At 52.1% G+C, this 26,124-nt stretch overlaps 9 protein-coding genes across 9 annotated transcripts; 3 read left to right on the forward strand and 6 right to left on the reverse strand.

The window, feature by feature from the left end:
• Positions 1-2,133: 2,133 nt before the first annotated feature.
• Positions 2,134-3,033, forward strand: QC762_103767 (uncharacterized protein). Its single transcript, XM_062884767.1, has 2 exons — positions 2,134-2,658; positions 2,720-3,033. The coding sequence occupies exons 1-2, from the start codon at positions 2,653-2,655 to the stop codon at positions 2,921-2,923; spliced, it is 210 nt and encodes a 69-aa protein (XP_062747665.1). The 5' UTR covers positions 2,134-2,652; the 3' UTR covers positions 2,924-3,033.
• QC762_103770 (uncharacterized protein) lies at positions 2,996-7,020 on the reverse strand. Its single transcript, XM_062884768.1, has 4 exons — positions 6,181-7,020; positions 6,035-6,122; positions 3,927-5,969; positions 2,996-3,791 (listed from the first exon to the last, which is right to left on the reverse strand). The coding sequence occupies exons 1-4, from the start codon at positions 6,310-6,312 to the stop codon at positions 3,649-3,651; spliced, it is 2,406 nt and encodes an 801-aa protein (XP_062747666.1). The 5' UTR covers positions 6,313-7,020; the 3' UTR covers positions 2,996-3,648.
• Positions 7,021-7,813: 793 nt separating this feature from the next.
• Positions 7,814-8,572, reverse strand: QC762_103780 (uncharacterized protein; the record flags this gene model as incomplete). Its single annotated transcript, XM_062884769.1, has 1 exon — positions 7,814-8,572. The coding sequence occupies one exon, from the start codon at positions 8,570-8,572 to the stop codon at positions 7,814-7,816; it is 759 nt and encodes a 252-aa protein (XP_062747667.1).
• A 326-nt stretch (positions 8,573-8,898) lies between these two features.
• On the reverse strand, positions 8,899-10,263 carry RPL20B (60S ribosomal protein L20B). Its single transcript, XM_062884770.1, has 4 exons — positions 10,128-10,263; positions 9,569-9,753; positions 9,333-9,509; positions 8,899-9,274 (listed from the first exon to the last, which is right to left on the reverse strand). The coding sequence occupies exons 1-4, from the start codon at positions 10,129-10,131 to the stop codon at positions 9,116-9,118; spliced, it is 525 nt and encodes a 174-aa protein (XP_062747668.1). The 5' UTR covers positions 10,132-10,263; the 3' UTR covers positions 8,899-9,115.
• Positions 10,264-10,327: 64 nt separating this feature from the next.
• Positions 10,328-12,716, forward strand: CSN12 (COP9 signalosome (CSN) subunit). The gene is given in 5 exon segments (XM_062884771.1): positions 10,328-10,394; positions 10,404-11,314; positions 11,369-11,656; positions 11,717-12,128; positions 12,255-12,716. Coding segments are annotated over 4 exon segments (1,374 nt in total). The 5' UTR covers positions 10,328-10,394; positions 10,404-10,724; the 3' UTR covers positions 12,339-12,716.
• A 1,176-nt stretch (positions 12,717-13,892) lies between these two features.
• Positions 13,893-15,545, reverse strand: QC762_103810 (uncharacterized protein; the record flags this gene model as incomplete). Its single annotated transcript, XM_062884772.1, has 4 exons — positions 13,893-14,552; positions 14,609-14,840; positions 14,890-15,296; positions 15,355-15,545. The coding sequence occupies 4 exons, from the start codon at positions 15,543-15,545 to the stop codon at positions 14,513-14,515; spliced, it is 870 nt and encodes a 289-aa protein (XP_062747670.1). The 3' UTR covers positions 13,893-14,512.
• Positions 15,546-16,907: 1,362 nt separating this feature from the next.
• QC762_103820 (uncharacterized protein) lies at positions 16,908-18,236 on the reverse strand (the record flags this gene model as incomplete). Its single annotated transcript, XM_062884773.1, has 2 exons — positions 16,908-17,632; positions 17,687-18,236. 2 exons carry the CDS (start codon positions 18,234-18,236, stop codon positions 16,908-16,910), a joined length of 1,275 nt encoding a protein of 424 aa, XP_062747671.1.
• Positions 18,237-19,010: 774 nt separating this feature from the next.
• On the forward strand, positions 19,011-20,276 carry sds22 (protein phosphatase regulatory subunit Sds22; the record flags this gene model as incomplete). The annotated part of the gene is made up of 2 exons (XM_062884774.1): positions 19,011-19,260; positions 19,318-20,276. The coding sequence occupies 2 exons, from the start codon at positions 19,011-19,013 to the stop codon at positions 20,274-20,276; spliced, it is 1,209 nt and encodes a 402-aa protein (XP_062747672.1).
• Positions 20,277-20,892: 616 nt separating this feature from the next.
• xyl1 (D-xylose reductase) lies at positions 20,893-22,845 on the reverse strand. Its single transcript, XM_062884775.1, has 3 exons — positions 22,420-22,845; positions 21,342-22,129; positions 20,893-21,282 (listed from the first exon to the last, which is right to left on the reverse strand). Exons 1-3 carry the CDS (start codon positions 22,559-22,561, stop codon positions 21,247-21,249), a joined length of 966 nt encoding a protein of 321 aa, XP_062747673.1. The 5' UTR covers positions 22,562-22,845; the 3' UTR covers positions 20,893-21,246.
• Positions 22,846-26,124: the final 3,279 nt, after the last annotated feature.

Below are 26,124 nucleotides of genomic sequence, written 5' to 3' on the forward strand. Positions count from 1 at the left end.
CACCCGCTAATCTAGCATGTCCCCATCGACCGGAACCGACTCTCAGTTTTCACACGTAACGACAAGACAGGGCTCACTGGGGGGGATGGCATGTGGGTAGGTGGTGGTGGTGGTGGTCGTCGTCGTTTTGGCCAGATATCTGCTCTGTTCCTTCTTTCTCCAGCTACTATTGATTGATATATCTGCAGCTGCCCGACAACATGCCTGGAAGGTCAACAGTGGTCAGGTAATATGGGCTCGGCTGGCGGTGAACATGGCGTCTACCCAACCGCCTATCCAATCAAGGCCGCCACGGAGCCTGTCTAAGTCATCCACCGGCCGGGTCTCGGTCACGGCGACCGCCCTCCAACGGCAACCGAGCCCTTTGACTATCGGCGAATGGGATGACGCAACCTTCGGGTCAGGAAGCTTTCCCCACGCCTGGATGTTTCTTCCCTACTACCCTCCTTATCCTTCAGGATCGGTAGCTGTGCCCAAGAAACACATGTGTGGTGCCGCATCCTATCTGCACGTTTGTTGGTGCAAACCGCATCTCCGCCCTGCACCTGGGGCAATGTTTCTTGTCTTGTGTGTTGTGTAAACCATTCTCCCCGGCCCTAATCCTAACGGGGCGCATGTTGCCGTGCGCTGCTCGAGAGTTGTTAGCGAGACCGGAGCGGGGCCCGGTCGGGCAGTTTGATGCCGATGTAGTGACCGGTCCTGGGCATTCCGACCCGCGGCCGATATATATTACATATGCCACCGGCGACAAAAGCAGCCCTTGTGATGTGGTCTCTTGACACCCTGTAATTTCATCCCGCTGTCTCCGGAGCCAGGAAAAGGGAGATCTGGAACAATACCGCCAGAGCGCTTTTCCCTCCTCAGACGCGTGGTTGGTGGTGAGGCGTGAGCGAGTATCAGTAAGATGAGAGGGGATGGTTCTCCCGGCCAGTTGATGCGGCCCCGCGGGGCCACCACCCTGGGGTGTTACTCGCCGCTCACCATCATGATCATCCATGATCCAACCGAAGGGTTCGGCAGCTCTGTCAGTTTCCCTGGCACGAAAAAACAAAACATTGGCCGGTTATCAAGGCCCAAGATGTTTGCACAAAGCCCAGAGGATTACGCAATCGTTCAGTCTCTTTTTGAGGAACTGGTGATGGTGGTTGCATCTTGTGGTCGCATGGAAGAGGCGAGCTCTCCTCTTCTGAATTTGCACAACGTTGCGATCTCGTGTGAATTTTGTTACCTGGGCACCCTCACCACAAAATAGTTGACACACAAAAGTAAGTTAACCTATACAACCCTGTGAACTGCTTTACACCTTGAAAGTAACTTAATAGGCCTTTGAATAATCTTTCAAAGCCTGTTAACTATCTTTGAAGACCTATTGATTATCTTCAAAGGCCTATAGACTATCATGCAAGGCATGTTAGCCTACTTTAGTATCTCATTAATTTTGTGGCAAGGGTGCTGGGATGGGGTGGTGCACAGACTGACCCGTGATGGAATTTCTTGGTGTTGAGGAATGGTTGGTTCTCATGATTTACACAGGTGCATATCTTGTGATATGAGTCTTCTATGTTACGTCAACCTCGTACACACGGCTTGACATTCCTATCATTCAATTCGATAGCCGAGGAGGGTAGAGCAATTTATCAATGGTTTGCAACATGCTACCAGTGGTGGTTGCCATCCACCTCTCACTTCACACCACCAAAATGTCCATCATCATCATCATCATCACCACCTCATAACCACGAAACCCAGCCTTATCTTTTACATACGACCATACCCAGTTGAAAATACGGCATCCCGTCCGCTCTGCCCGAGTCAAACAGCTGAAGGGCCGAACTAGTACTCAGGTGGGTGACCACTGGGGAATCCTCGGTGTTGTATGTTTTTGCTCCACTCTTCAAGATCCACTTTTGAACTTTTGAGGCTTGGTAGAACTGTTTCGAAGTCATTTTTCCTTTTTTTTTTTCCCCATCTTACCCAACACTATGTTGGTTGGAGCAAGTACGGGTCTATGGGTGAGACTGATTTATTTATTTATTTTTTTTTGGGGGGGAGGGGGTGGCTTTGTCTTATTTGGACACATGTCTCTTCGTAAACATCGTCACACAGTTGGTTGCCAACATCTTGAGACTGACAGAAACCATCAATACCTTTGAACTTGGAACTCAAGTCAGTAAATATCTAGACACCATCAGCATATCGATGTCATTGGTTGATAAGGGCCTCACAGCGGCTGAAGACTCTTGATTCACATCTCGGTAATTAGAGCGCTGATCAACAGTTTTGTTCCCAAAAAAGTCTTCAAAAAAGAAAATGGCTGATAATTCGGGTAATCTTCACCAGCTGACTGACTCAACGTCATGCTTATAGTCTTGGTGCTAGTTCAAAGCCGTTGAGGAATGGATCATCATCGTTGGTGGATTGACCAGCTGAAGAGAGACATTATAGCCGTCCCGGCGAAATAAAATATCTCAAGCGGTGTTACAAGGGTTGCTTTCTAGTCATATATGAAGATAGATCATAAATGAAAAGGTCTTCTTCATCTCTACTATCAACAACTTTTGTCAAGCCAGATCTTTTCCCTGCTTATCACGGGCCAACACAACCAGAGATATAAACACCATAACTTGTGCCAATACGTCAACACCCGGCACAATGAAGGTAATACTTCCCCTCGTCCTCATTTTAAACCATGAAAGCAAGACTAATAACAACAATTCAGTTCACCCTCCTCCTCACCCTAGCAGCAACCACCACCGCCGTCGCCTATCCCTTAATCGACATCTCCCTCGGCACCCCAAAGTTCGTCTGCCCCAGCCGGGTCCAGGCCTTCTGCAGCGCGAGCAGCATCCACAGCGGCTGCACTGCAGCGGGCGAGTTCCGGAGTGATGTCATGGATACCTGTGGGCAGTGTGTTTGTGTCTGAGGCCCCCCGACACTATAGAAATCTGGAATATGACCGAGCTTGTACATAGATCTCAAGGGAGGAAGTATTGATAAAAAACTCAAAATTTGAATTGTCCATGCGCCTGTCAACCTCCTTTTCTGCAGAGTGGTGATGAGAACGAAGATGTTTGAGAAAAGAACAATCATAAAAATGATATGCCTCTAGTTCAGGACTACCAAATGTCCCAGTGTATATATACGCCAGTGATGAAAACCCAATAGTAACAAAAGAAAGTAGGATATGATGATGCCACCTCGTCCGCCAAAATCCCAGTGTTGTCCTGTCATCCAAAAACTGACCATGCTAGCCCCCCCATATACCCAAATCCTCATCCATCATATGCCTCATGAAGTCTGTCCCAACAACTCCCTCGCACTCCCCACTATCCCCCCCCCTTCTCCCTCTGGATACCACCTCCCCTTCCACCTCCTCTCCCTCTCCTTCTCCCTCCTCTTCACCCTCTCTAAATACTCCCTCTTCCACCTATCAACCCCCCACCTCCCCCTCCTCTCCCTAATCCACTCCACCATCTCCCCCAGCCTTTCCACCAGCACCTTCAACTCTTCTTCCTGGATTCCCTCGTTCTTCTCAACAACAATTTTAGTCCTATCCCCCCCGCAACGCTCGCAAAACCCACCCCCATAACACTTCCCCACCACCGCAGCAGCAACCGGAAAAAGAGCCTCAACCGGCAAACAAGACACCTAGTCCGCCACCGGCCCGCCCCTCCCCCCAGATGCCACCGGTTCGGCCGCCCCCGCAGCCGACATCTTTGGCGTTGACGGCGGCCACGGCCCAGACGATGAAGCTACAGAGCTGATGTCGGGGTATTTCCTGCCTGAGACTCCTTCACATGTCTAGTCAGTTTTATCTTATTCCATGAGAGTATGCCGGGGGATCATGTTGAGGAGCAGCATCAAAGGGAGGAACCAGGAGGAGGAGGAGTTGGGGTCTAGGCTGTGGTAGTCAGGGTTATTCGTACCAGTTACTCCCGCCCCGGCAGGACTAGGCATTCGCTCTCTGCCCTCGTTGGGGTGCGGTCTTTCTCTCTCACGGTCTCTGTCACGATCGCGGGACCGGCGAGGGGAGCGTTCCATCCGTGGGGGTTCACGGGGTGTGGCCCGCGGGGAAGACAGCCGCTCGTCCCTTCGCCAGCGCTCCCGATCGTCATGGTAGCGGTCTCGTTCTCTTTCTCGCTCTCGTTCTCGACGATCTCGTTCCCGGTCGCTAAGTCGTTGATCCCTCTCCCGATCTCGAAGGTGGTCACGGTCGCGGACTTCGCGGTCGAGGTCCCGACGGCGATCGATGTCGGCGTGGCTGCTTGTGCGGCGGTGGTTGTCCGGACGGGAGAGGTAAGGGCCGCCGTTGTTGCGGGTGTAGCCCCGGACAGAAGAAAAGTCGTCGTCGGATTCGACCTCGATAACGCGGTGGCCGCCGTTGCGGTGGAGGGAAGCGGCTGCTGCGGCTGGGGCTGGGGGACCGCGGTCTCTTCCGCGGTCGCTGGCTCGGTCGCTGTGTCTCCTCTCGTCGCTGTCTCGTTCACGGTCGCTGTGTCGTCTTGCCTCTCTTTCGCGGTCTGACTCTCGTGTTGGACGCTTGTCTCGCTCCCTGTCCCTCTCCCGCTCACGTGCTCTATCCCTCTCTCTGTCTCGCTCTCTGTCTCTTTCCCGTTCTCGCTCCCGTTCTCTGTCAAAGGCAGCTTCGGCAGCTCTTTGGCGCTCCCTCTCGCGCTCCCGGCTTGACTGTTTCCTGCTTCTTCGGATGCGCTCGTCCTCTGAATCAGTAGAGTCCGTCTCATCGTGAGACCACGACCGGTTCAGCCTCGAACTGGGAAGATCTCCATCTCTGCTACCCCTAGAGGCAGTTACCACCACTGGTACCGGGCCTTCCTTTCTTCCTCGTGACCCGCTCAGGCTTCGTTGCCGCTCGCTGGCCGGTGGCATGCCCGTCATAAAGCTGGTGAGCTTGTCTTTGAGGTCATACAGAGTGCTTTTCCGCCTGTGCTCGTCGTCCCCTCTTGGTGTTGTCCTACCACTGTCACCTGGTGATGGTCGTGGTGAGTGGGTTCTTACGCCGGGGTGGGCATGTGGGTGCGATGTTGGAATGGGAGGTGGAGGCATGCTTGTGCGGATGATACGGGGCAACTCCTCGGAACTGCCGGTATAAACGCGGCGAACGCCGGGAATCGGGGGCTCGTTGGAAGGGCGCTGAGTCCGTCTTGGTGTTCGGGGACTGATCGGGGGTTCGTCCGACTCCGATGTGCTGTATTGTCTGGGTTGGCTGTGACGACGCGGTTGCGGGCTGCGATCAGGGCCGAGGTGAGGTATCCTAACTGATGGGCGACCCTCCATAGGTGAGTGCGGATAATCGGAGAAGCTCCTTCGGCGTGATGGTTCATCGGAGGAAGACTGGCGATGAAGGTAGTGCTCCCGCTCCCTGGCAGCCTGTTCTCTGGCCCGCTCTCGCTCTCGTTCTGGTGATCTTGATGGCCCTGGTGCTACATTCACATATGTCACCTTGACTGGACGAGAGCCAAAGTAGTCGCGAGGTGTCCCTGGCTGTGGTGTCGGCGGGACGTGGTGAACATTGTATGAGGGGATCCTGCGCTCTGCATACGTTGGCTTCGGCTCCTCTCTTGGCTTCTCCTTGGTCTTCTCCTTGGGCTTCTCCTTGGGCTCCTCTGCAGCTGCTTCCTGGATGTGCTTAGCCTTGCACTCCTGATACCACCGATCAGTGTCGATGTCTGTATCCTGGGGCAGCGCTTCCTTGGGCAAGTCGGCAGGGAACTGGAAGGCAGTGTCAGGGTGCTTCAGGCCCCAGTGCTTGGCCGCATATTGGAGGACTGGGACTTGTTCCTGTGGCTCAAGCAGTGTCTGGATTGCCTGCCACCGCACAAAGCCCTTCGTTGTCAAAGCTGGAATCGATGGGGGAGCGTAGTCGTCTTCTGTTGGCAAGAGCCAGTGTTGACAGCCGAGACCCTGGAAAACATCGGATATGAAGGGGTTGTCCATATCGACAAAGAGGACTACCATGGCCGTTGTTAGCTTTGCGCATTGTTTGAGTAAGGTAAGATGCCGCTGTCCCACTCACAGTCAAAATTGTAACCGGCAGCCTTGTAGAAGGCTGCTAGCTTCTTTGGCGTCAAGTACCTATCATTCTTGTCACCGATCTCCTTGATCTAAACGCGCAGACCATTGTTAGTAAAGGCTCCATTTCTCCATCTCTGGGCAACATACGATATGTAGTGAGAGCGCCCTCAAAAACGCATCGAGAATAGGGGTCGGAGTGGGAATCGGCTTCGCTGTGGTGAAGAGGTAGCCATAGTAGGCGTTGCCGTCCTCGGCGTCTGTTGCGGTTGGATTCGCCATTGCTTCAGTTGTCCCTCAGACCAGCTTCTTGCGATGTTGGCGTCGGCGTGGGGTGGTTATGAAATACACCAGTGCACATCATATCAGCCCCGACTCTGAGTTCGACCTCGTGGGCGGTGGGCGATAATCGGCGTTGGAGGTTGCTGTCGTGACACGATCGGGAGGGGCAAAAATAAGTGGTTTGCAGCAGGAGGGGTTCACAGCAGAGGGATCCGGACATGAGATAATTGACCAAGTTCTTGGATCTAAAAGTAACGAAGGTAAGGTACCCTATCTGAAAAGTAGGCGGGCAGACAGGAAAGTCGCCGGGCTTCCAAGATGCTGAGTTGTAGTCGGGTATGAAGCGAATAGCTCAGAGTCGTATTCGAGATGCTTCTTAGGCAGACTTGAGTCAACAAGAGTCTTCTTCAGCAAAGTGTTTGCAAGAATATCTGCGGCAGCTGTGTGCGGCGCTGTACCAAGTTGCGAAACCAACTCTGCGGGCCAACATATGGTTGACGCAACCAGTGACAGGGGTTCACCCAAGTCTTTTTGCTGAGGGGCTGGACTGGTGGAGGGCAGTGAGGGTTGGCAAGTTGGGTTCCAGGTTGGCAACACCACCGCTGACGCTTCAACTGCTGACACGTGCTTCCGGTTTACACAAGAAATCCAGCGCCTGCTTGTAGCTTCTCGTAGCTTCTCGTAGCTTCTTTTGTACAGGCATACTCGGGGTCCTCTGCCCAAGACCCTGGATAAGGAACTTAGTATCATGAATCTCAACTGCACGTACGATCTACCCTGAGATCCACCTCCGCGTGGCTGGGACAGATGATCTCGTGGCTCCGCTGCGTAGCCGTTAGAATTATGGATCTAGAAGAATAAGAGGCTGGTGTTGACGTTGTGAAAAGCGGGCGGAGGCCTGCCACTCAGAACCGTTCATCTGATTACAACATCAGACCCTATCTAGTGACCATGGCCATCGGGCGCGCGACAACACCAACTCGGGCGAACGAGGTCAAAACACACAATTTGGGACGGAATTACATTCAAAACACGAGGCCAACGCTGTTTGGCAGTTGAAAGACTGGAAAGACAAGCAACCATCCGTCCGCCCCAACATCTAAATAAACCCCGCACAGCTCTCGGTGTTATCCCAGATTCATCTGATATATAGCTCTTTCCTCTATTTGATGTCATATCCAATATCTCCGAGAAACCATGCCAGAAACCGCACGTGCTGCTGCATCTTGGTGTAACCGACCTCTGCTTTTGCTGCAGGGCACCCACATGCCGATGATGTCGACTGGTCACCTTGCCGTACCCAACCGCCCATACCCGGTCTCGGCACGGCCCCGGTCGGAGCCGGAAGGTGATCCAAGCCGGGGGACACGGACACAAGAGACACGGAGGACCCACCACCGGGCCACTGCATCCCTCATCAAATCCAATAACCACCTCACACGTGCAATTTGTAGTGTGCACACCTTGCACATTCTCCCCTAAACCTCTCCCAAACATGACATCACCTCCCCCCCTTCCCAACCACAAACCGATACGTAGGCAACCTCACCAACCCCCTCCCCCCCCCATCCTCCTCCTCCCAAGTCAAAAACCTCTCAAACCCACTCCCCTCCAGGATCCTCTGACTAGCCTTATTCCCCTCCGCCGTAACAGCAATAACCACCTCCTCCACCACCCCCCTTTCCCCTTCCCCTTCCACCACAACCACACTCCTCGGATCAACCATCAACTCAACCACCCCCCTCTCCAACCCCCCCCAAATCCCCTCCCACCCCCTCATAAACTCCTTCCCAAACCCCCGCCCCCAATACTCCCGTCTAAACATATACCCAATCTCCGGCCACCCAAAACTCCACATCGCATCATGAAACCCCCCAATCCCAATCAGTTTTCCTCCTTCCCTCAAACAAATCGCACAGTTGTAATTCTCCCTCTCGTTCCCCTCCACAAACCTCTCCAACCTCTGCCACGTCTCCCCAATGTCTTTGTCCACCACCCCCAAATAAGTCCACACCATCACCTCCGGCTGGGTTCGCAGTTCGTGCAAAGCCGGGAGGTCAGTCTTGAATAGAGGGCGGATGATGAGCCGTTCCGTGTACACTGCCTTCCTCTCCGCGTTTAAGGGGAAAGGTCGCTTGGGTAGCGTGGTTTTCACACGGACAAAGGTAGACTTGTCCGGCTTGGGGTCAATGACTCTGCTGTCGTCTGGATTGCTGGTGCCGTTTTTTATGGCGACGACGTCGAGGGTGTTGTCGGCCATGATGAACGATGCGCGATATGTCTGCTAAAGGTGAGAGGGATAGAATGGGGACGGCGAGTGTACGGAACTAGGTCAAGTCTGAAAAGAGAGAGATATTGGAGATAAAAGGTGAAAATTACGTAGTCGTGAGGATCAGCTGTTGAGTCAGGCATCCCTGGCTAATATCAATATCGCAATCTAACTTCCTGTTTTGGAGTGGGAAAATGCGAGGCTGACACTGTCTTACACAACTGCATCATTCAGCTTGCGCCCTTTGGTCGACACATTACACTTTAACCGCCGCAAACCTACCGCGATCAATGTCACCACCCGCGGAATCCAGAGAAGCGTCCAAACTTTTGTTCAATTTCAAAAACATTGCACGAGCAATCCCAGAGACCGTGGACACCAAAAGAGCAATAAGAACAACTGTGCCCCGAAACGCAAACCCGTGCTTGACCATTTATTCATTTCATGCTCATTCTAGGGAGCAAATGCTGGTAACCCATTTTCCTAGTGAACACCTGAAGAACCTGCCAAACCCAGCCACATCCATGAACCCCTTTAAGCAATAGTCGATGGGCGAGTGGCGCTGAAGACCTTCTTGGTGTTGGTCTTGGCGACACGGTGGGGGAGGGGGAAAGTGAGGTCCTTGGTGATGAGCTGCTTGATGTAGGGGCGCTTGACGTCCTCGGTCTTCTCGATCTCAACAACGCGGAGGATCTACATGTAAATTGTCAGTATCTAGACTCGGGCACGATTTCCGTGGGCTTGTTCATACGTGGATGGATCTGAAACGGGCACGATGGCGGGCGGCCATGTCGGAGTAGAGAGCCTCAACAGCCTTAGTTCTGGAGGTCTCACGGTACTCCTTGTACATGTTGTGGGTACCAGACCGGGAGTCGTAGCGGATCCAGATGCCGAAGTTCTTGACTCTGAGGGGGTGCTTCTCGGAGATCTATGATACGGGTCAGTCTCCTCTGTCCCCGGCCAAATATTGATTCCAAGCGATCATACCTGGTTGACACTGACGATCTCGCCAGTGGCCTTCTTCACCTTGCGGAGACCGCGAAGGAAATACCAGAAACGGGACTTGGCAATAACCTCATTGGGCGCGAAGATGCGCATGCGATAGAGGGCGGGGCTGGGGTTAGCCTCGGTGGGCAGATGGCGCCCAATGACCTGGTATTCCTGAAGACGACCTGGCACAGATTGTCAGCATCTCGAGTGTTGTCGTAAAGATCCCGAGTTTGCAGCGATGGCGGCGTGTTTGAATATCGAGTGCTGGCCGGTCGATAGAGAATGCACAAACTCCCAGTTCCCCGTCGAAAATAAGCGACAGATTGCGGCACCCCGATGCCAGCCCTGATATATCTCCTCAACATGGTCCTCCACAGCAACAATCAACGAGTCGTTCCCTCTCTGCCCAATTCACATGTCTTGAGGCAAGCCTCCCTCCCATCGTGTCATGCATTTCGTCGGATGGTGAATTTGTCGTCGTTCGTCGAAGTTATTCTCGGTCGCCGCCTTCGCTGCAAACTCAAAAGATGCTAATGGAATCGAAAAAATTGCTTACCCATCTGGAAAAGGTTCGTTAGATTAATTCAAAGGTATCTTCTCTTTACCACCGAGGCCTAACTTACTTTGCTGGTTTGTCGTGGATCGCTGTCGATGCCGTGTGCTGTCCGAGTCCAGAATTAGCGATAACGAGGGTCAAGAAAAAATTGGGTGTGCTTGGTTTAGGGCTCGCGCGCATTGACCATCCCCGCAGAGAACCTCAGCCACATGTGGCGGGGCCGAAGTGAGTTTGAAAGCTGACGCCACAGAGGTGGGGCAACTTTAAGGGAGCCAAGATATGAGCTTGCAAGCCAATCAGAGCAACGCAATCCTCTCACGCTCAAGCTGCCATCTCACTCTGCCACTGCACTCCCAATACAGGACGATATTCCAACTACATTAACAAGATATTTGAGACTGCCCACCGAGAGCGATATCTGTAGAATTTTGCGGCTATCCTGCGATCAATCCGCATCTGCAGACAATTGTTCGACTCCAATAAGAACAACAGTCAACTCGATACCGCTCCCATCACTTGGTGGGGCAACCACAACATCACACAGCTTGCGCCCAAGCCAAGCTCACCCTGTCAACACCCCAGTTCAAACATCCCATCATGGAGTTCGGCCCAGCGCTTTACCACGAGTTTGGAGAGGCTTGGAAAACACGGGATGGTTACCGACTAGCAAAGACCATCTCTCCAGAGTTGACTCCTAGCCAGTTGTCCAGCATATGGCAAAGTGCGAATGGTGCGGGAAGCTACAAAGCAGCTCGGGACGACGATGTGAAAGCATCCATTAAGCGTGGTCTTTCCAGTAGTTCAGCGCGTTTGGACGGCATCGGCCAAAAGGAGATCAAGGGTTGGGTCGAGGTTTACTTTGCGTACTGGCAAGCTGCCGGCATCCTTGCTCAAGTGCAGCAGACCTCATCATGGACCAATGCTTATGAGCAGTGGAAAGTCTTGATCAACGCTCTGATCCAGGGGTATAACAGTCATGAGTTTGAAGCCTGGACCATTCCGTGTCTCTATGTGGCGGGCAAACATCTACGGCTGTTTGCGATGCAGGCGGATGAGCACACTAGTGTCAACGACAACTCGGCAACTGCATTCCAAGATGACTTTGACCCAGAATTACAGAAACATCAGAAATTGGAGGACTGTGCGCGAGTTCTTAACAAAGTATTCACGATTTGCCTGAGTGACAGGTAGGAATTCTGTGCTCTTGATGTTGCTGCCAGCTGAGGCTAATATCATTACAGAGCACCACTCGAAGAGTCTCGGAAATGGGGGCTCTATTACATCGTCAACCTTCTCTTCAAGACTTACTTCAAGCTCAATGCGACAGGATTGTCGAAAAATGTGCTGAGGATTTTGACCGCAGGACGGGGAGATATGCCAGACTTTCATGCATTCCCAAAGTCTCAGCAGGTCACTTTCAAATACCACGAAGGAGTATTATGCTTCCTTGAGGAGAACTATGCTGAAGCCGAGAAGCATCTGACGGAAGCATGGAACACCTGCCACAAAGACGCCATGAGGAACAAAGAGTAGATGGCCTTCCATGCTCTACATGGATCTTTTACGCTTTGCTAATATGATGCACCTAGGCTGATCTTGACATATCTAATTCCGTGCCACCTCATCACAACCCACACCCTTCCCACAGAAAAGCTGCTGGAGCCTTACCCACGACTACAAAAACTCTTCCTCCCACTCTCTCGGTGCATCAAGCAGGGCGAGCTCCACAAATTCGACATCGCCCTTCAGGAAGCCGAGGACGAGTTTGTCAAACGGCGCATCTACCTCACCCTCGAAAGAGGACGCGACATCGCACTACGCAATCTCCTCCGTAAAGTGTTCATCGCCGGCGGCTTCGAGCCAGTAGCGAAGGAGGGAGACAAGCCTTTTCGCCGGACTCGTATCCCAGTAGCAGAGTTTGCCGCGGCTATCAGCCTCGGCAGCGAGGAGAAGGTTGACAATGACGAGGTTGAGTGTCTTTTGGCAAATATGATTTACAAAGTGAGTCAAAACTATGCCTTACCTTCCATGTTTCTGCCTGGGGCGTCAAGGCATCCACGGCTGTCGACATCGATTGGTGTAACATCGTCCGTGAGTCATCCAGTCACTGACACCGTTTGTTTGTAGGGACTGATCAAGGGATATATCTCTCGTGAACGGAGTATTGTAGTGCTCAGCAAGTCGGGGGCGTTTCCCGGGACTGGCGTTTGAGCGGGGCAAATATGGGCGTTGACCGCGCCCCATTTGGGAAGGCTTGATAAGATCTTTCATCAACTGCTGTGTCCAACTGGATCTTCTGGGACTCACCGAGTTCTTGGTCGTGTAGGGAAAAGGTGGGACAATTTCATGGTGGTACCCCAACCCGACGGCAGGAAAGGGAGGGATCATCCATCCCGCACGACGGCATTTGTGGTGGTGCCATCGGATATCTATCACCACTTGGCGTGCGTGAACAAGCCTGGGAGCTTTCTCACACCATCACCAACAAAACAACGGGCTGTAAAAAGATCTTGAGAACGAAAGGGACATGAATTACGGATATGGATAGCATTTGAGCGGGGGAAAAAACTGTTACTCAATTATAAAGCCAGTTCAATCCACTGTCTTGTAGTTTTGTCTCCTCCACCAAAAATCCAAACTACAGGAATCAGGGTGAGCGTGAACAGCGTGAATCAGTGACTTTGGGGGGTGTTGGTTTGGTGATATAGTTTAGTGCGGGGTTGCTTTGGAAACGGTCCCAAACAGGGCGGAAACCCACTAAACATCGCCCCCCTTTTCCCGCAGCAATCAAGTGTGCCGCACCACCATATTTACACCGTAAGCATTACTATAACAGTGAGGTACCGAGAAGGTTCAATCCATGAAGATGACACCATTCCTTGTTCTTTTGTTACAATCATCTCATTCGGTACTTTTTGCAACAGCCCACACCACCATGCGCACCCCCTGGCTTTTGTCTCTCGATCTACGGTACCCAACATGCCTCCGTTCTGTGGTCGAACTGCGTGTTCACTGCCTGCGCAACAAGACATGCTTTTGACTCAACCCCTGAGTGATGTGATGAGTAACAAGGCTCATTCATCTTGAGTCACTTACACAAGGGGATTGTACATATTCCATCATCACGATGGCACAAAGACATGTTTCTCCACCCCCTCTTCCCATGTCTGATGGAAATATCCAGAAGGGTGTGTGTGAACGGGTCTGACCGTCTTCTGTCCCCCTTATCCCCCCCCTGCCATCGAAAAGGTGGTGTGGAAAATGGCGGTTACCATCCTATTGGACAACCCAAACTTTCCCAGCTGTATGGGTGGTGTGGGTAAGGTAGGGGATGAATGGTGCGGCAGGTCATTCTGGACTAGGTAGCAATGCAAAAGCGGGAGTTGAAAATCCGCTTCAATGGCAGGTCGTGGTGGCAAAAGAAACATTCTTTTTGCTATCGTCATTACCGATTAATCCACAATGACACATTCTCACCGAGATCAAATTTTCAAGTATGAAGGCTCTCACGGAGATTTCCAGAGTCTGCAGAAACTTTAGGGGGGTGAAAGCTCTCCGAAAATCGGCTGGCAAAGCTTGGTGATTTTCTCATTCTCAAGAGAAAAAACAGCGAGAGAAAAAGCCTCCAGCGTTTTTTTCCTGGTTTTGATATCTTGATATCGTTCCTGAGTTATGTTCCTCTTTCTTGCTGCAAAAAGACAAGCTTTTTTTTCCACCAAAGAGCGTAAGAATCGTAGTCATACAAATCACCCACCCTCCCTCCCTCCCCCCTTCCTATCCCGGTTGTCCCACTGTCCAGAACATCTTGATCATTCTGCCCTGTTCATTCCATCCTCCGAAACCCAGCGTTCGCTCATCGTCTGACGACCGACGTGATATCCAAACCAATGTGAGATGATGGTACAAAGGAAACAAGAGAAAATAAAACAACCCACCCCATGGTAGTGTGCCGTGTAATACAAATACGGCTAAAACTTCTCAAAAGCATGCCAGAAGAATGAGAAATACCCGCCCAGAAAATATTAGTACAAATGTTTTGGGGTTTTTAACTTGTGAATGTCAAGGGAAAAACAACCAAAAGAAAAAAGCAAACCCAAAATCTCCAAAAAAAAAAATGAAGAACAATCTATGGTGATAATGATCCCATAATTAAGACCCTCCCGAAAAAGTAATAAGAAATAAAAGGGTGTGAAGAAGAGAAGAAAAACACATGAGTCATTAAGTTATGAGAGGGTGTAACAATAGCAAAAGGCCAAACAAACAGCATCTCGAGTCGGGGGTATTTGTTTTGTTTTGTCGATGTCGAGAGGGGTGTGCGAGACCGTGGTATCGCGGACAAAGGAAAAACAGACAAAGCAGATCAGTGCAGTATCATGATGGGCAGCCTAAAAACGGCCGCCGCTTCTCGGTGTGCGAGGGGTGCTCCTATTGACCAGTCAGTCAGTGGCCAACAGGACTATACGCAGATGGGCAAAACTTACGCAGCACTCGAAAGGTCATCAACATGGTTGCACATGGCCACAAACAAGTCAAAGAATAGTTGGGTGCCGCCGTTCAACATCTCAAGCTGCATCGTGCCGCTCTTCTTGAAGGTGCTGCGGCAGCGGATGATGAGGGCGAGATAATGGGCGCGGAGCTTGGAGTCGGTGTCGGGAGTGTGGGCGTAGGCGTAGCGGGCCGAGGAGAGAATGATGCTCGCTTGGATACCGGATTCTGTCTGTGTTAGCGTTGAGAACAAGTCAAGAGGAAATGGTGTACATACGAAGACCTTGCTTTCTCAACGACACCCTCTTCAGCTCGTCTAACCCATACTTCTCCGCCGCGCAGTAGATGACCGTGTCCTTGAGAAGCTCGCCGTCAACAGTATGGTGGTAGATGGTGGCATCATGACGCGCCTCATCTGTCAGCTGCTCCATCTCCCACGAGTTGCGCTTCTTGTTATGCACGAGGCGGGGGAAGTAATCGCCCTTGTAGAGATACTCGAGGACAGACGAGAAGATCTCAGGCTCTTCGTCGGGCAGGGAGATCTTCTTCGTCTGGGAGTCAAACATCTGGTTCTGAAGGATGTTGAGGAAGAAGGGTGATGTGGAGAGGACATGTTCGTGGGCAGCAAAGACGCGTTGCTCCTGGCCGACGACGAGAGTTACAATGGCGGAGATGGGAGAGTTGCTAGGGTCATATTATGTCAGTATATTGAAGTGGGCATGCAAAACATCTAGCGACTTACTCAAAGTTTGAGTGAGACGCATTGGCATTGGAAATGGTGCCTGCACGACGACGGCCGGATTGAGACTCAGGTCGTCGCTTGGAAATACCGGCCTCCTTGCTGAATGACGAAGTCGACTTCCCAGACCGATGACCCTTACTGAAGCTCTTGCTCCGCACATGTTGAACAGGCTCGTAGCGGGTGGAAAACATGATGTTTGATATTCTTTTCCTCGCCCAACTCCCTTCGCACTCGAATATCCCTCCTGGATGCTGTGCTGGACGGTACGGTGGCGGCGGAGGTGACAAGTGCGTAATTAAACAGACAGAAACAATAATGATGAAACAAAAGACAAAAGCGGGGAGTTGATGGCCGATGGACGATCGATGCTGATGATGGACCCTTCCTTACCTGTGGGGAATGAGGCGATGAAATGCACTCGATGGCAAGACCAGAACAAGTCTGCATCGCGCGGGGAAGATGAGCCATATTATATAACGGTACGAGGCGTCCATGCGCAGATGCCTGGAAAATCTCTGCCAGGCGGACTCATGAAGCCTTCTGGGCGACACCGAAAAAGGTACTCTTCCGCGCGTTCCATGATTGGACGCGTCTGAGTGCTATCAGCCCCGACTGACCCCTGCTCGTCTTGATGCGATATTCACACGATATCACCTGACTTGGGAGCTAGCTGTTTTGGGCAAGGCTGACTGGGGGGTTGGCTGGAGTCTGCCAGGGGAAATTCCATGGATCATGTCTTTTACAGGGATCAGACCATGGCGTGTGCGAGGCAAGGGATGGGTGTGAATGGAAGGACTTGCGACACTGATGACCAGATGTGAAAACGGTGAAAGTGAAGGCTGATCCTGGAGGCTGCCTACATATCCTCGAATCACCTGTCTCCCGGCAGTGGCGTGAAGTTCTGCTAAGCAGCAGCTGGCAAGGCAGCCAAAGCCTCCAGCCCTTTATTTTCATGTCGAGGAGAAGATGTGATGGTAAAAGGATCAGACTTTGACACTTTTCGAGATGCAAGACATCAATTAAGTCAATTGGGTCATTGAGACAGCATTGGGGAGAGCTTCGAGCCACAACTTGTTGGGCGAGACCTGGTATCTTATAACACAAGCACACCATCTCCACAGTCCACCCGAGGCCGACCCAACGCAACGGACGGAGCAAACGACTGCTTCAGCCGTGCCATTAATTGACGTGCTTTGGGTAACATCACGACGGATTGTCAACGCTTTGCTTTTTCGCTGCTGGTTTCGCAAGTTTCTGGGATCTTGGCACACACTCTGATGCAGCCAATTGTCAAATAAGGTATGGGGTCGTCAGAAGTGTCAATTCTGGTATTGTTCGAGGGAGGGTTGCCCAGGTGGCTCCCTGAGGCCGGACCAGTTGGCCCAGGTCCCACTGCCAAAATATTAATTCCTTAACAGTGGGCCTCATTGACTATTCTGACGCCAACCGGTGCCCCCCTGTTCTGTCTGTTTTGTGCCATGGGCCCGCTGCCCGGGGTGATCTACAGGGGCTCGGATCTGCCCTACAAGATGCCATCGCCACCCCGAAGTTCATCACCGAGAAGCATCCAAGGCCCGCTTTGTCAATTTCAAGATTGCTTCTGAAGCAAGCTTTTTCCCAGGGCCTCGAGCAATCGCTTCTTGATGGAACGCAACCGAGGCAACCCCCTTTTCAACGGGGAGGCCGAGTTCAATGCATCTTTGATGCAGCTTTTCGGTTTGCTCTCTCGGCACAAGCTCATCCCGCTCAGCCTGGAGGATGTATATGAAGGGTGCGTCGCAACTTTTCTCTTCGGCCTTTTGAGCAATCAGCTTCAGGTTAGCATAGCTGTCCAGATGGTTTCTGAGAAAAGGCCACAGGTATTTGTATGGCAACCATTTTTGGGGATACAGCGTCCCTAGCATCGATCGTATCGATAGAAAGGGGGTCTCAAGAATTACGCCCTGGATAGGTAGCTTTTCCGGGATGCGTCCGGTTGCGGCCAGGTTTGTTGCTACTCCCGAGCCAATCGACTGTCCCCAAATCAGGAAAATCGGCTTCGTGGTGCTGTCTTTGCCAAATGTTCGCTCATGGTGTTGCAAAATCCAGTTTGCTCCGGCTTCGGCATCGAGGCGGATGCCAGGCTCAGATGCACGGCCACGGGACGTCCAATATCCTCTGTAACTCAGGCAGACAAAAGTCAACTCCATTGGTGCCAGAGCATATTGTTTGCTGTCACTGACAGCCCGCAACACCCACGACAGGTCTGGCAAGCGAGGGGGGATGGACGAGGCGTTCCCTACCGCAGCGTCAGTCTCGCATACAGTTTCCTGCATATCTCATGGTGGCTGACCCTGAAAGTAGAGCACATACACATGTGCCACAGCAGACTTCCCGACGTCCGCGGCTACCTGCCTATTCCCCTTCGGCAGCGGCACCGTCGCAACCGCCATTGCGAGATCTGTTCCGTCAGCAGCCTTGGTCCTCTCCTCCCTCCACTGAAGTCCCCCACAGCGGCTTAACCAGTCAGCAATGCGCTCGCTCCTTGCAGTCGGGGGCAGTCCTGGCATGTAGATGATCTTGTTCTGGAAGACCACCATCATGATACATTTCCAAATCCACAGCCCAATCAACAAGCCAGTGAACATCAACGGTGCCACTAGAATTGTTTGGGTATGAAGCCTGCGGCGGCAAGTGCTCTCCATTGGCATGATGTGGGTGATACGTGGACGAAACCGCCGCGGTGGACCATGCTGCACATCGACCCGAAACTGAGGCAATCTCAAGGGACTGCAGCAACGACAACTCATATGCAGCAACGACTTGGGGACCGGCTGATGCCATTTGATGTGCCTGCTGAGAGGCCGATAGCGACCAGAGAGGACTGCGTATGTCACAGGCATTGGCGGCAGTCATTGGCGGGATGGCCCGCGGGATGTTGCTGGGGTGGGATGGCGTGTTGAAACCGCAAGAGATCTCGCTCTTGTGCAAGTATTTCGCGCTCCTCATGCCATGGCCTCAGTCATGTGTCCAGCTTCCACTCGTCAGACGTGGAGATGAGATGCAGCAAGGTCCACCTGCAGGTAGAGACCCGTACGTGCCGTGTGAACAAAAGGGCTGGGTTTGGTGGAATTGGGCTGGTATGGTTGGGCGGAAAGCTGTCCAAGTCCCCAGTTGTTGTCGTCATGTAATTCGTGGAGGAGTAGCTACCTGGCTAGCATTATCGCGAAGGGGTCCAGAGAAGATAGCAACCGGAGACCCAAAGACGAGGTCGCGGATGGGGAAATTGGGTGTCTAAAGATCAAGCGAGGAATTATGCTTTTCGTCTGATGGGAAATATGATCGAATGGTTGACGCTGGTACCGGGACGTTGGATATTGACAGCGGGACCGGCTTACCTAACGATCACCGCTAAGCCCCGCGCTGACTTCCCGGCTTAGTGCATTTCGGGTGGCTGACAGCAACCGATATGAGGTGATGATAAGCATGGGCGCCCCTCTTTGAAGGCCGGCTGGCAGTTGGTCGACCGGTGACCTCAATTTTCTACCACGTCTTTGCCCACAGCCGCTGTCCAATATAAACCAGCCTGGGTCTCGCTAGGCTGAACGTCTGCGCCTATTTCTGCCTCATCTGCTTGATTCTGAATCGCAACACATCACAAAACACAAACATCAACCATGCCTGCTTCCGTAGACCTTTCAGAGGAAGCGCCCCGGTCGCCTGGCCACCACATCGAGCTGGTTGACGACAACCCCTCTCCGCGACACGACGGCGAAACTAGTCCCGGGCTTAAGAATAGCAAGGGCTGGGACGGCAAGCTGCGTGTCACTAAAACTGCCACCCTCGCGAACCCCGAAGCTCTCTCAGACCCCGAGTACTCTGATGACGACAATGTGGTAATAGGAGAGGAGGTCCCCGCTGACGAGGGCAAGTTCCTTCCTCCAAAACTATGCCAGCAATCCCCCAGCTAACCTCCCATCCTAGACCTCCTCGACGACGAAGACCCCCAAACCGATGAGATCATTTGCACCCACTCCCGTATTCAGTCTATCTCCGCCCTCCGCCTCGCGCGCTTCCAAAAAGTCGTCCGCATCTGCCTCCGCCAAAACCTCATCCAAGACATCGAAGGCCTCTCCGGCATAGCCTCCACCCTCCAGGAACTCGACCTCTACGACAACCTCATCTCCCACATCGGCCGTGGCCTCGAGGACCTCACCAATCTGACGTCTCTTGACCTCTCCTTCAACAAGATCAAGCACATCAAGCACATCTCCCACCTTACAAACCTCACCGACATCTTCTTCGTCTCCAACAAAATCTCCAAAATCGACGGCCTCGAAAACCTGACCAAGCTCCGTAACCTCGAACTCGGCTCCAACCGCATCCGCGAAATCACAAACATCTCGCACCTCACCGCGCTGGAAGAGCTCTGGGTAGCCAAAAACAAAATCACCACCCTCAACGGCCTCTCGGGCCTTTCCTCGCTGCGCCTCCTATCCATCCAATCCAATCGCATCAGGGACTTGTCCCCCCTGAAGGAAGTCCCCCAGCTGGAGGAACTCTACATCTCGCACAACGCGCTCGAGTCCCTCGCCGGGATCGAGAACAACACGGCTTTGCGCATCCTCGAAATCTCCAACAACCAAATCAAGTCGTTGAAAGGGCTGGGGCCGCTAAAGGACTTGGAGGAGCTCTGGGCGAGCTACAACCAGATCGGGGACATCAACGAGGTGGAAAAGGAGCTTGGGGACAAGAAGGAGCTGACGACGGTGTACTTTGAGGGGAACCCGCTGCAGCTGAGGGGGCCGGCGGTCTATAGGAACAAGGTCCGGCTCGCGCTGCCGCAGGTGAGGCAGATTGATGCTAGTAAGTTTTGTTTTGTTATACCATCTTGCCTGGATGTAGAGCTAACAAGGTGTGTAGCGTTTGTACGAACAACGTAACCAGCATGAGCCTGTAGTTTCTTTTTTTTGGTGTTCCTGAAAGTAGAAATGGCTCAGCCCCGGTGGCATTTTGATTTTTTCTCCCCCGCCTTTTGCGGGAAAACTCATGTATTCCCCTGTCTTTTATACCATTTCTTTTTTGTTGTATTGTCAATAGCATTGCAGGTGGCGTTTTTTGGTTTCCCATCTTTTGAGCTTAGAGGCTCCTTTTTTGGAGGACGGCTAAGAAGGCCGGGAGAACAATCATATATTTTTTGATTCCTTTTTCATGTGTCAAGAAGGTATTATGCATTACTTTGTTTTGATTTTTATGTCTGCCCCCCCCCCTCCCCAACCCTTTGTCGATTTTTTGGGAAATGGATTATTAGCGTGGGTAGGTGGCTGTGAGCAACCTGCTACGTAGGGAATCAAAGGCAAAATCTGTATGGGAAAGGCAAAAACAATAGAGAAATGAACATGTTTATCAAGGAGGGGGAGCAATGGTTTATTATGGTCCCTTTTTGGATGACGGTTTCAAACTAGCCCTTGTGTCAATGTAGACCAGCACCATCAAGTCGAGTGTTCACACAAGTCATATACATTCACATTCAAGAGCAGCCATCAATCATGAAAAAAAGTTGGATATTGTACTCTCTTATTCTCTATGCAAAAGAGCTATCCTTTCCCATAAGTACACGTATTCTTCAAAAGGCTACGTATCCTGTCCTCCTGTCTTTCTTCCATTCCTCCTTTTTCTTTCCAGGGGTATGTGTGTGTTGTTGGGTTGGGTGGGGGGCATTATTTGTTTTCATTCCTTCGTGACAAGTTGACCGGCTGAGATGGTGCCAGTCAACCTCCCTTCTTCTTCCATATCAGAAAAGGGAGGTTAAATCTCAACCATGTGCGACGACATGGCTGAGATGATGGTCAGATCGGCTCGGGTAAAGGGGGTATTTTGTTGTTTTATTTTTGGATTGCTCGGGTTAGCAATTTAGCCAAAGATCCAGAGGAGCTCAGTGGGGAAGTACTATCAAGATGAGTTAGCCTTGTGTCACAAGGGTTAGCGTTCGCAAAGAGTAGACTCACGTTGGAGGGCTGGTTGAAGCGGATGCCGCGGTTGAAGCCAGAGATGGTGGCAATGTCCTCCTCGGAGAGATCGAAGTCGGTGTTCTGGAGGTTGGAAACCATGGTCTCCTGTCTGCTGGACTTGGGGATGACGGCAAGACCGCGCTGGGTGGCCCAGCGGAGAAGGACCTGGGAAGCAGGGCGGTTGTACTTGGCGGCGATGGCCTTGATGGTGTCGTCCTCCATGAGGGGCTGGAGCTTGACGGCGTGCTGCATGTTGAACTCAAGGAAAGAGGCAGGGCCGAAAGAGCTGTAGGCAGTGACGGTGATGCCCTCACGCTTGGCAAGCTTGAGGAGCTCCTCCTGGGTGAGGTAGGGGTGGTGCTCGATCTGGAGGGTGGCAGGGCGGATCTTGGCGTAGCGGAGGAGGTCGTAGATCAGCTGGGACTGGAAGTTGGAGATACCAATGCTGCGGGCGAGGCCGGCATCGACGAGGCTCTCCATGGCGGTCCAGGTCTCCTGGATGGTGGCCTTGCTGGGGCGAATCTCATCGCCCTCGTAGTGCCAGCCGGGAGGGTAGCGAACGGAGGGGTCGACATACTCAAGGGCGACGGGGAAGTGAATGAGGTAGAGGTCGAAGTAGTCGACGCCCCAGTCGGCGAGCTGCTTCTTGACGATGGGCTGGACGCGCTCACCGTCGTGGAAGGTGTTCCAGAGCTTGGAGACGATGAAGAGGTCCTCACGCTTCACAATACCCTCCGAGATGGCACGGGCAACACCCTTGCCGCACTCAACCTCGTTGCCATAGTCTGATTTATCTCTGTCAGCTTGTGTTCCTAGCACCACGGCAAACAATGGCCCGATCACCGATAAGGCGTCTATCCCCACCCCCCATGCTTGTGCCTTGGTGGGGGCAAGGGCAAGCATGGAGGGGGCGGGGTAGCAATAATCTGAACAACTGTTCCTCGTGCCCCTCACTTTCGAGCAACACCCCTCCATGAGCTCTTGAGAAGTGAGGTACAACCAGAAAGTGCGAATCCGGTATCCGAGGTGTGGTGTTGGCTGTGCAACAGAATGAAGGGGTGAGGTCTCAGCTTACCGCAGGCGCCATCGAAGAGACGGTAACCGGCCTTGATGGCATTGTAAACGACATCAGCGGCGATGGCGTTGTCGACCTTCCAGAGACCGAAGCCCACCTGGGGCATGTCGTAGCCGCTGTTGAGCTTGATGACGGGGGCCATTGTGACGGTGTTTTTTGTCTGATGTGCGGGATGAGCTGTCAGTGCTTCGTCCTCGGAGTCTCGCGGTGATGGTGGGGGTTCACTCACACGGTGGGATGGAAGAGAGATGGATGGGAATGTGAGGAAAGATCAGCTGGAACGTCATGAGGGCGTCGAGGTGCTCCCATGGGACTACTTATACCGGCTGGCCGTCTCCATACTAAGCTTTCGAGCCGGAGGGGAAGGTGCCCTCCCACCCATTGTGTCCACCTTTGGGCTCTGCGCCGAGTTACGCTTCATCTAGATGATGTGCCGTCGAGCAGGGTCATTCCATCCCGCCCACCTCCTCCCCCTCTCCCGTGTCCCAATTCCAAGACCCGCCCGCATCGTCATACAGCGCGGGAGCACAAGCTAGAACACCAGGGACCCCCTCACCTGCGGCCTCTCTGCGGTGCTTGAATGCGACAGTCGCATGACCAAGACCTCGATGATCTCGGCTGGCATGGAAAAAGCGCGTGATTCTACTGGCCGGCAGCTAGATGTCGAGATGCGTGAGGCGGCTACCTTCCCGACCTTGCCTGCTTGATTGGCGTGGGTAATGGGCAGCAGCCCGTCTGCCATTGTCCACTGACACGGAGCTCGAAGCTGTGGACCCGAGTGGTGAGAGCCCATTTGTGCGGTTGAAACGGGCATCTCCTTTTTTGTTGGAGAAGCAGTGGACTCTTCGAGGGGTGTGTGGAGTATCCATTAGCCTCGCACATACATGGCATGGCATCCTGTAGGTACCCAGTACCGGCTCTGTTTTGTTGGCCCTTTGAGGCTCACTTTGGAGATATTCTCGTGATATTGAAAGGACCCTTTTCAGAACCAGTGACGCCAAAAAGGGATATCGTGAGGTCTCTTTTGGGGGGCGGCTTAACTGCCATATTGGTCCAGATCTGAAGACGCTCACACCTGGTACCATGATACCATCCGGATGGAACGCAGGCAAATGGCTCCGGGCGGACGTGGCGGAGGGGTTTCTCTGCTTTGCAAGTTTGATGCAGGGCATGTCCCACTAGAGCTGTGGAAACCGAGATGTTCGACTTGACCCGGTAACCCGGTGCATGTTCCTCATTTAGCCTGAAGAAGGCCCCGCCAAAGCCAACCGGATAATTAGCAGCAAAAAGGCGAGATATCCACCATGAACCTCCTATCTCGCCGCCGGCCTCACTCAACCGCGCAAGGCTGCCGTTGTCTCGGGAACCTTGTTGCACCACACCCTGGAAGTAGGTATGCCGGTGCTGCTGAAGAAGAGAACAGTTTGGCTAAGGTACGGATCTCTGTCATCTGACTGCAAAAGACAGGCAGGTGCCATGTTCTGCCGGGCAATATTTCCGGATGAAGTTGTTAGTCTGCTGGAGCTGTGTTGCAACATCAGTTTTGCCATTGTCAGAAAACCATGCTGAATCATCTGATGAGAGAAAAAGACGGAAGAATAGCGAGGCTGAAGTGGTCGCTGGGCAAGAACCTTGATGGTCCACGTGGTTGTCAGCCTGTCGTGTCCAAATGAGACATCAGCTTCTGCCCTATTGGACCCCAACCAGTACCCATCCAACCACTGGCTGCCTGTCATCATGCTTCTTTTTGAGCCTCTCAGTTCCATCACCAGACTCAGGGCACACTTCCTGCTCGTCGTGGGTTCAGAACAACTTACATCTAAGAGGAAGTTTCTCAGCAAATCCAATCTCTGAAAGACACCACAGCAGGCGAGGCTTGTTCTTAGCAGATAGGTCCTCTCGTCATCCAGGCCGCCGGAAGGGGCACCGGAAGAGCCAACCAAACAGCAACCACAATGTCTGTCCAATGGGAACCATGTGGGATAACACCGTTATTGCAACTGTCTTGTCACCCTCCCCACATGCTTCTCCAACTCAAGCTTCTCATATGGGCTCAGCCTTCTTGTTCCCAGATTGAATTCTCTATACTCTTGCACCTCTCCTTTGAGTTTCCCAGAGTTCTCTCATGACGTCTCAGCATACTATCATGACAAGAGAGCAGCTTTTTCTCACCGACTAAGCCAAAGAACAGTCGTCATGTCTACCCCTTCCCCAGGTACATGTCATCCGTACCTCCTATTACCACCACTACATCCGCCAAGAAACACTCCAACGGCCACCAGGCAAGGTACATGCTACCGTCATCCACCGCAGCCTCGCCTCGTCCGCCTTGTCCACAGTTCTGTAACTAAAAACAGCACCTCCAAATGCATTAGCTCCCTTCCCGTGTCCCGCTCACCCTCAGCGTCAGATCCACAGCCCGTGGCTATTCCTACCTGGGCAGTACCACGCGAAGGAGCTATCCTAGAGAAGTAATCTCCTTCTGATTGGAAGGGAATCCTCATCCAACTTGGAGTTTGTTTTGACCTTGTTTGTGGATCACGTGTTTATCTGTTCCAACCTCAAGCATAACACCCATATATCCACACATCTACAAGACGCAATTGTATTCATACTTGCACGAGTTATCTGTCAGGAGATAGTATACTTCGACCAGGTGTATCATGTAAAAAAAATCTCTTCCACTTCACTCCTCACAAGTAGTTCAAACTTCATCATGAACACGACCAACACCACTCAAGAGAACCCCCCACAAGTCCGGCCCATAGTCTTGATATCACGCCATGTAAAACATGTCGCCAGTAATCCAACCCGCACTCGAATTCTACAAATAACAGAAGTAAAACTAATGTCGAGACAACTCCAAATGGCATGCTTCCCCTCAATCCTTCACCACCCTTGGCTACCTACATTTGAGCCCCCTTAAATCAAGTTTGGACCCCATAACCTCCCCACCCAAAAAGCACTACATCCATGTTCCTCCAAATAAGCTATACCTGGAAATACTTACAAAAAGCAGACGTAATACCACACAAAATATTCCGCCACAGTCCACATCAAGCGAGCCACCCATGAATCACACAATCTTTGCCATTAATGTATAGGCAAGAATAGGTCGGGGAATTACCACTCAACCTACGCAAGTAGACCGAAAAAGGTTTATTTGATCGTGCTGGTCAAGATGATATGCTGGTGGTAAGTAGTTTCACATGGCCCTTGCCTCTGTCAAGAGCTGTTGTTGTCACCACAACATCCCCTCCCTAGGTAGGTACGTAGGTATTCATGTAACTCTCTGCATGCAAACAACAACAACCCCAAAAAAGCCAAATCAACTCTGGGGTTCAAAAACCTGTGTAAATAAATATCTGCAAAGAAGTAGACTACTTTTTTTATCTACAACCCAGCCATTCGCTGAAACCCCATAAGAGAAAAACCAAATAATTCGAACAAGAAAACCCACGTATTCCAACAACAAGAACAACAAGGAGCTTGGAGCCCAGAAGCAAATAATAAAAAAAAAAGAAAAAAAAAAAAAAAACCAGCTACCTATCGTCCTCCCCCCTTTCTTATAAAATGTCTTGCCAAAGAATAATGATACCAAGCATGACTCTTCGCTACTCTTATAAACCGTTCCCCTTCTTTTTGCCCAGCTAACCAACCTCTTTTGAAACACAGAATATTGGTATACACCCTCCCCCCACACCC

This window comes from Podospora pseudocomata, assembly GCF_035222375.1.
Source record: "Podospora pseudocomata strain CBS 415.72m chromosome 1 map unlocalized CBS415.72m_1, whole genome shotgun sequence".
Taxonomy (NCBI): Eukaryota; Fungi; Ascomycota; class Sordariomycetes; order Sordariales; family Podosporaceae; genus Podospora; species Podospora pseudocomata.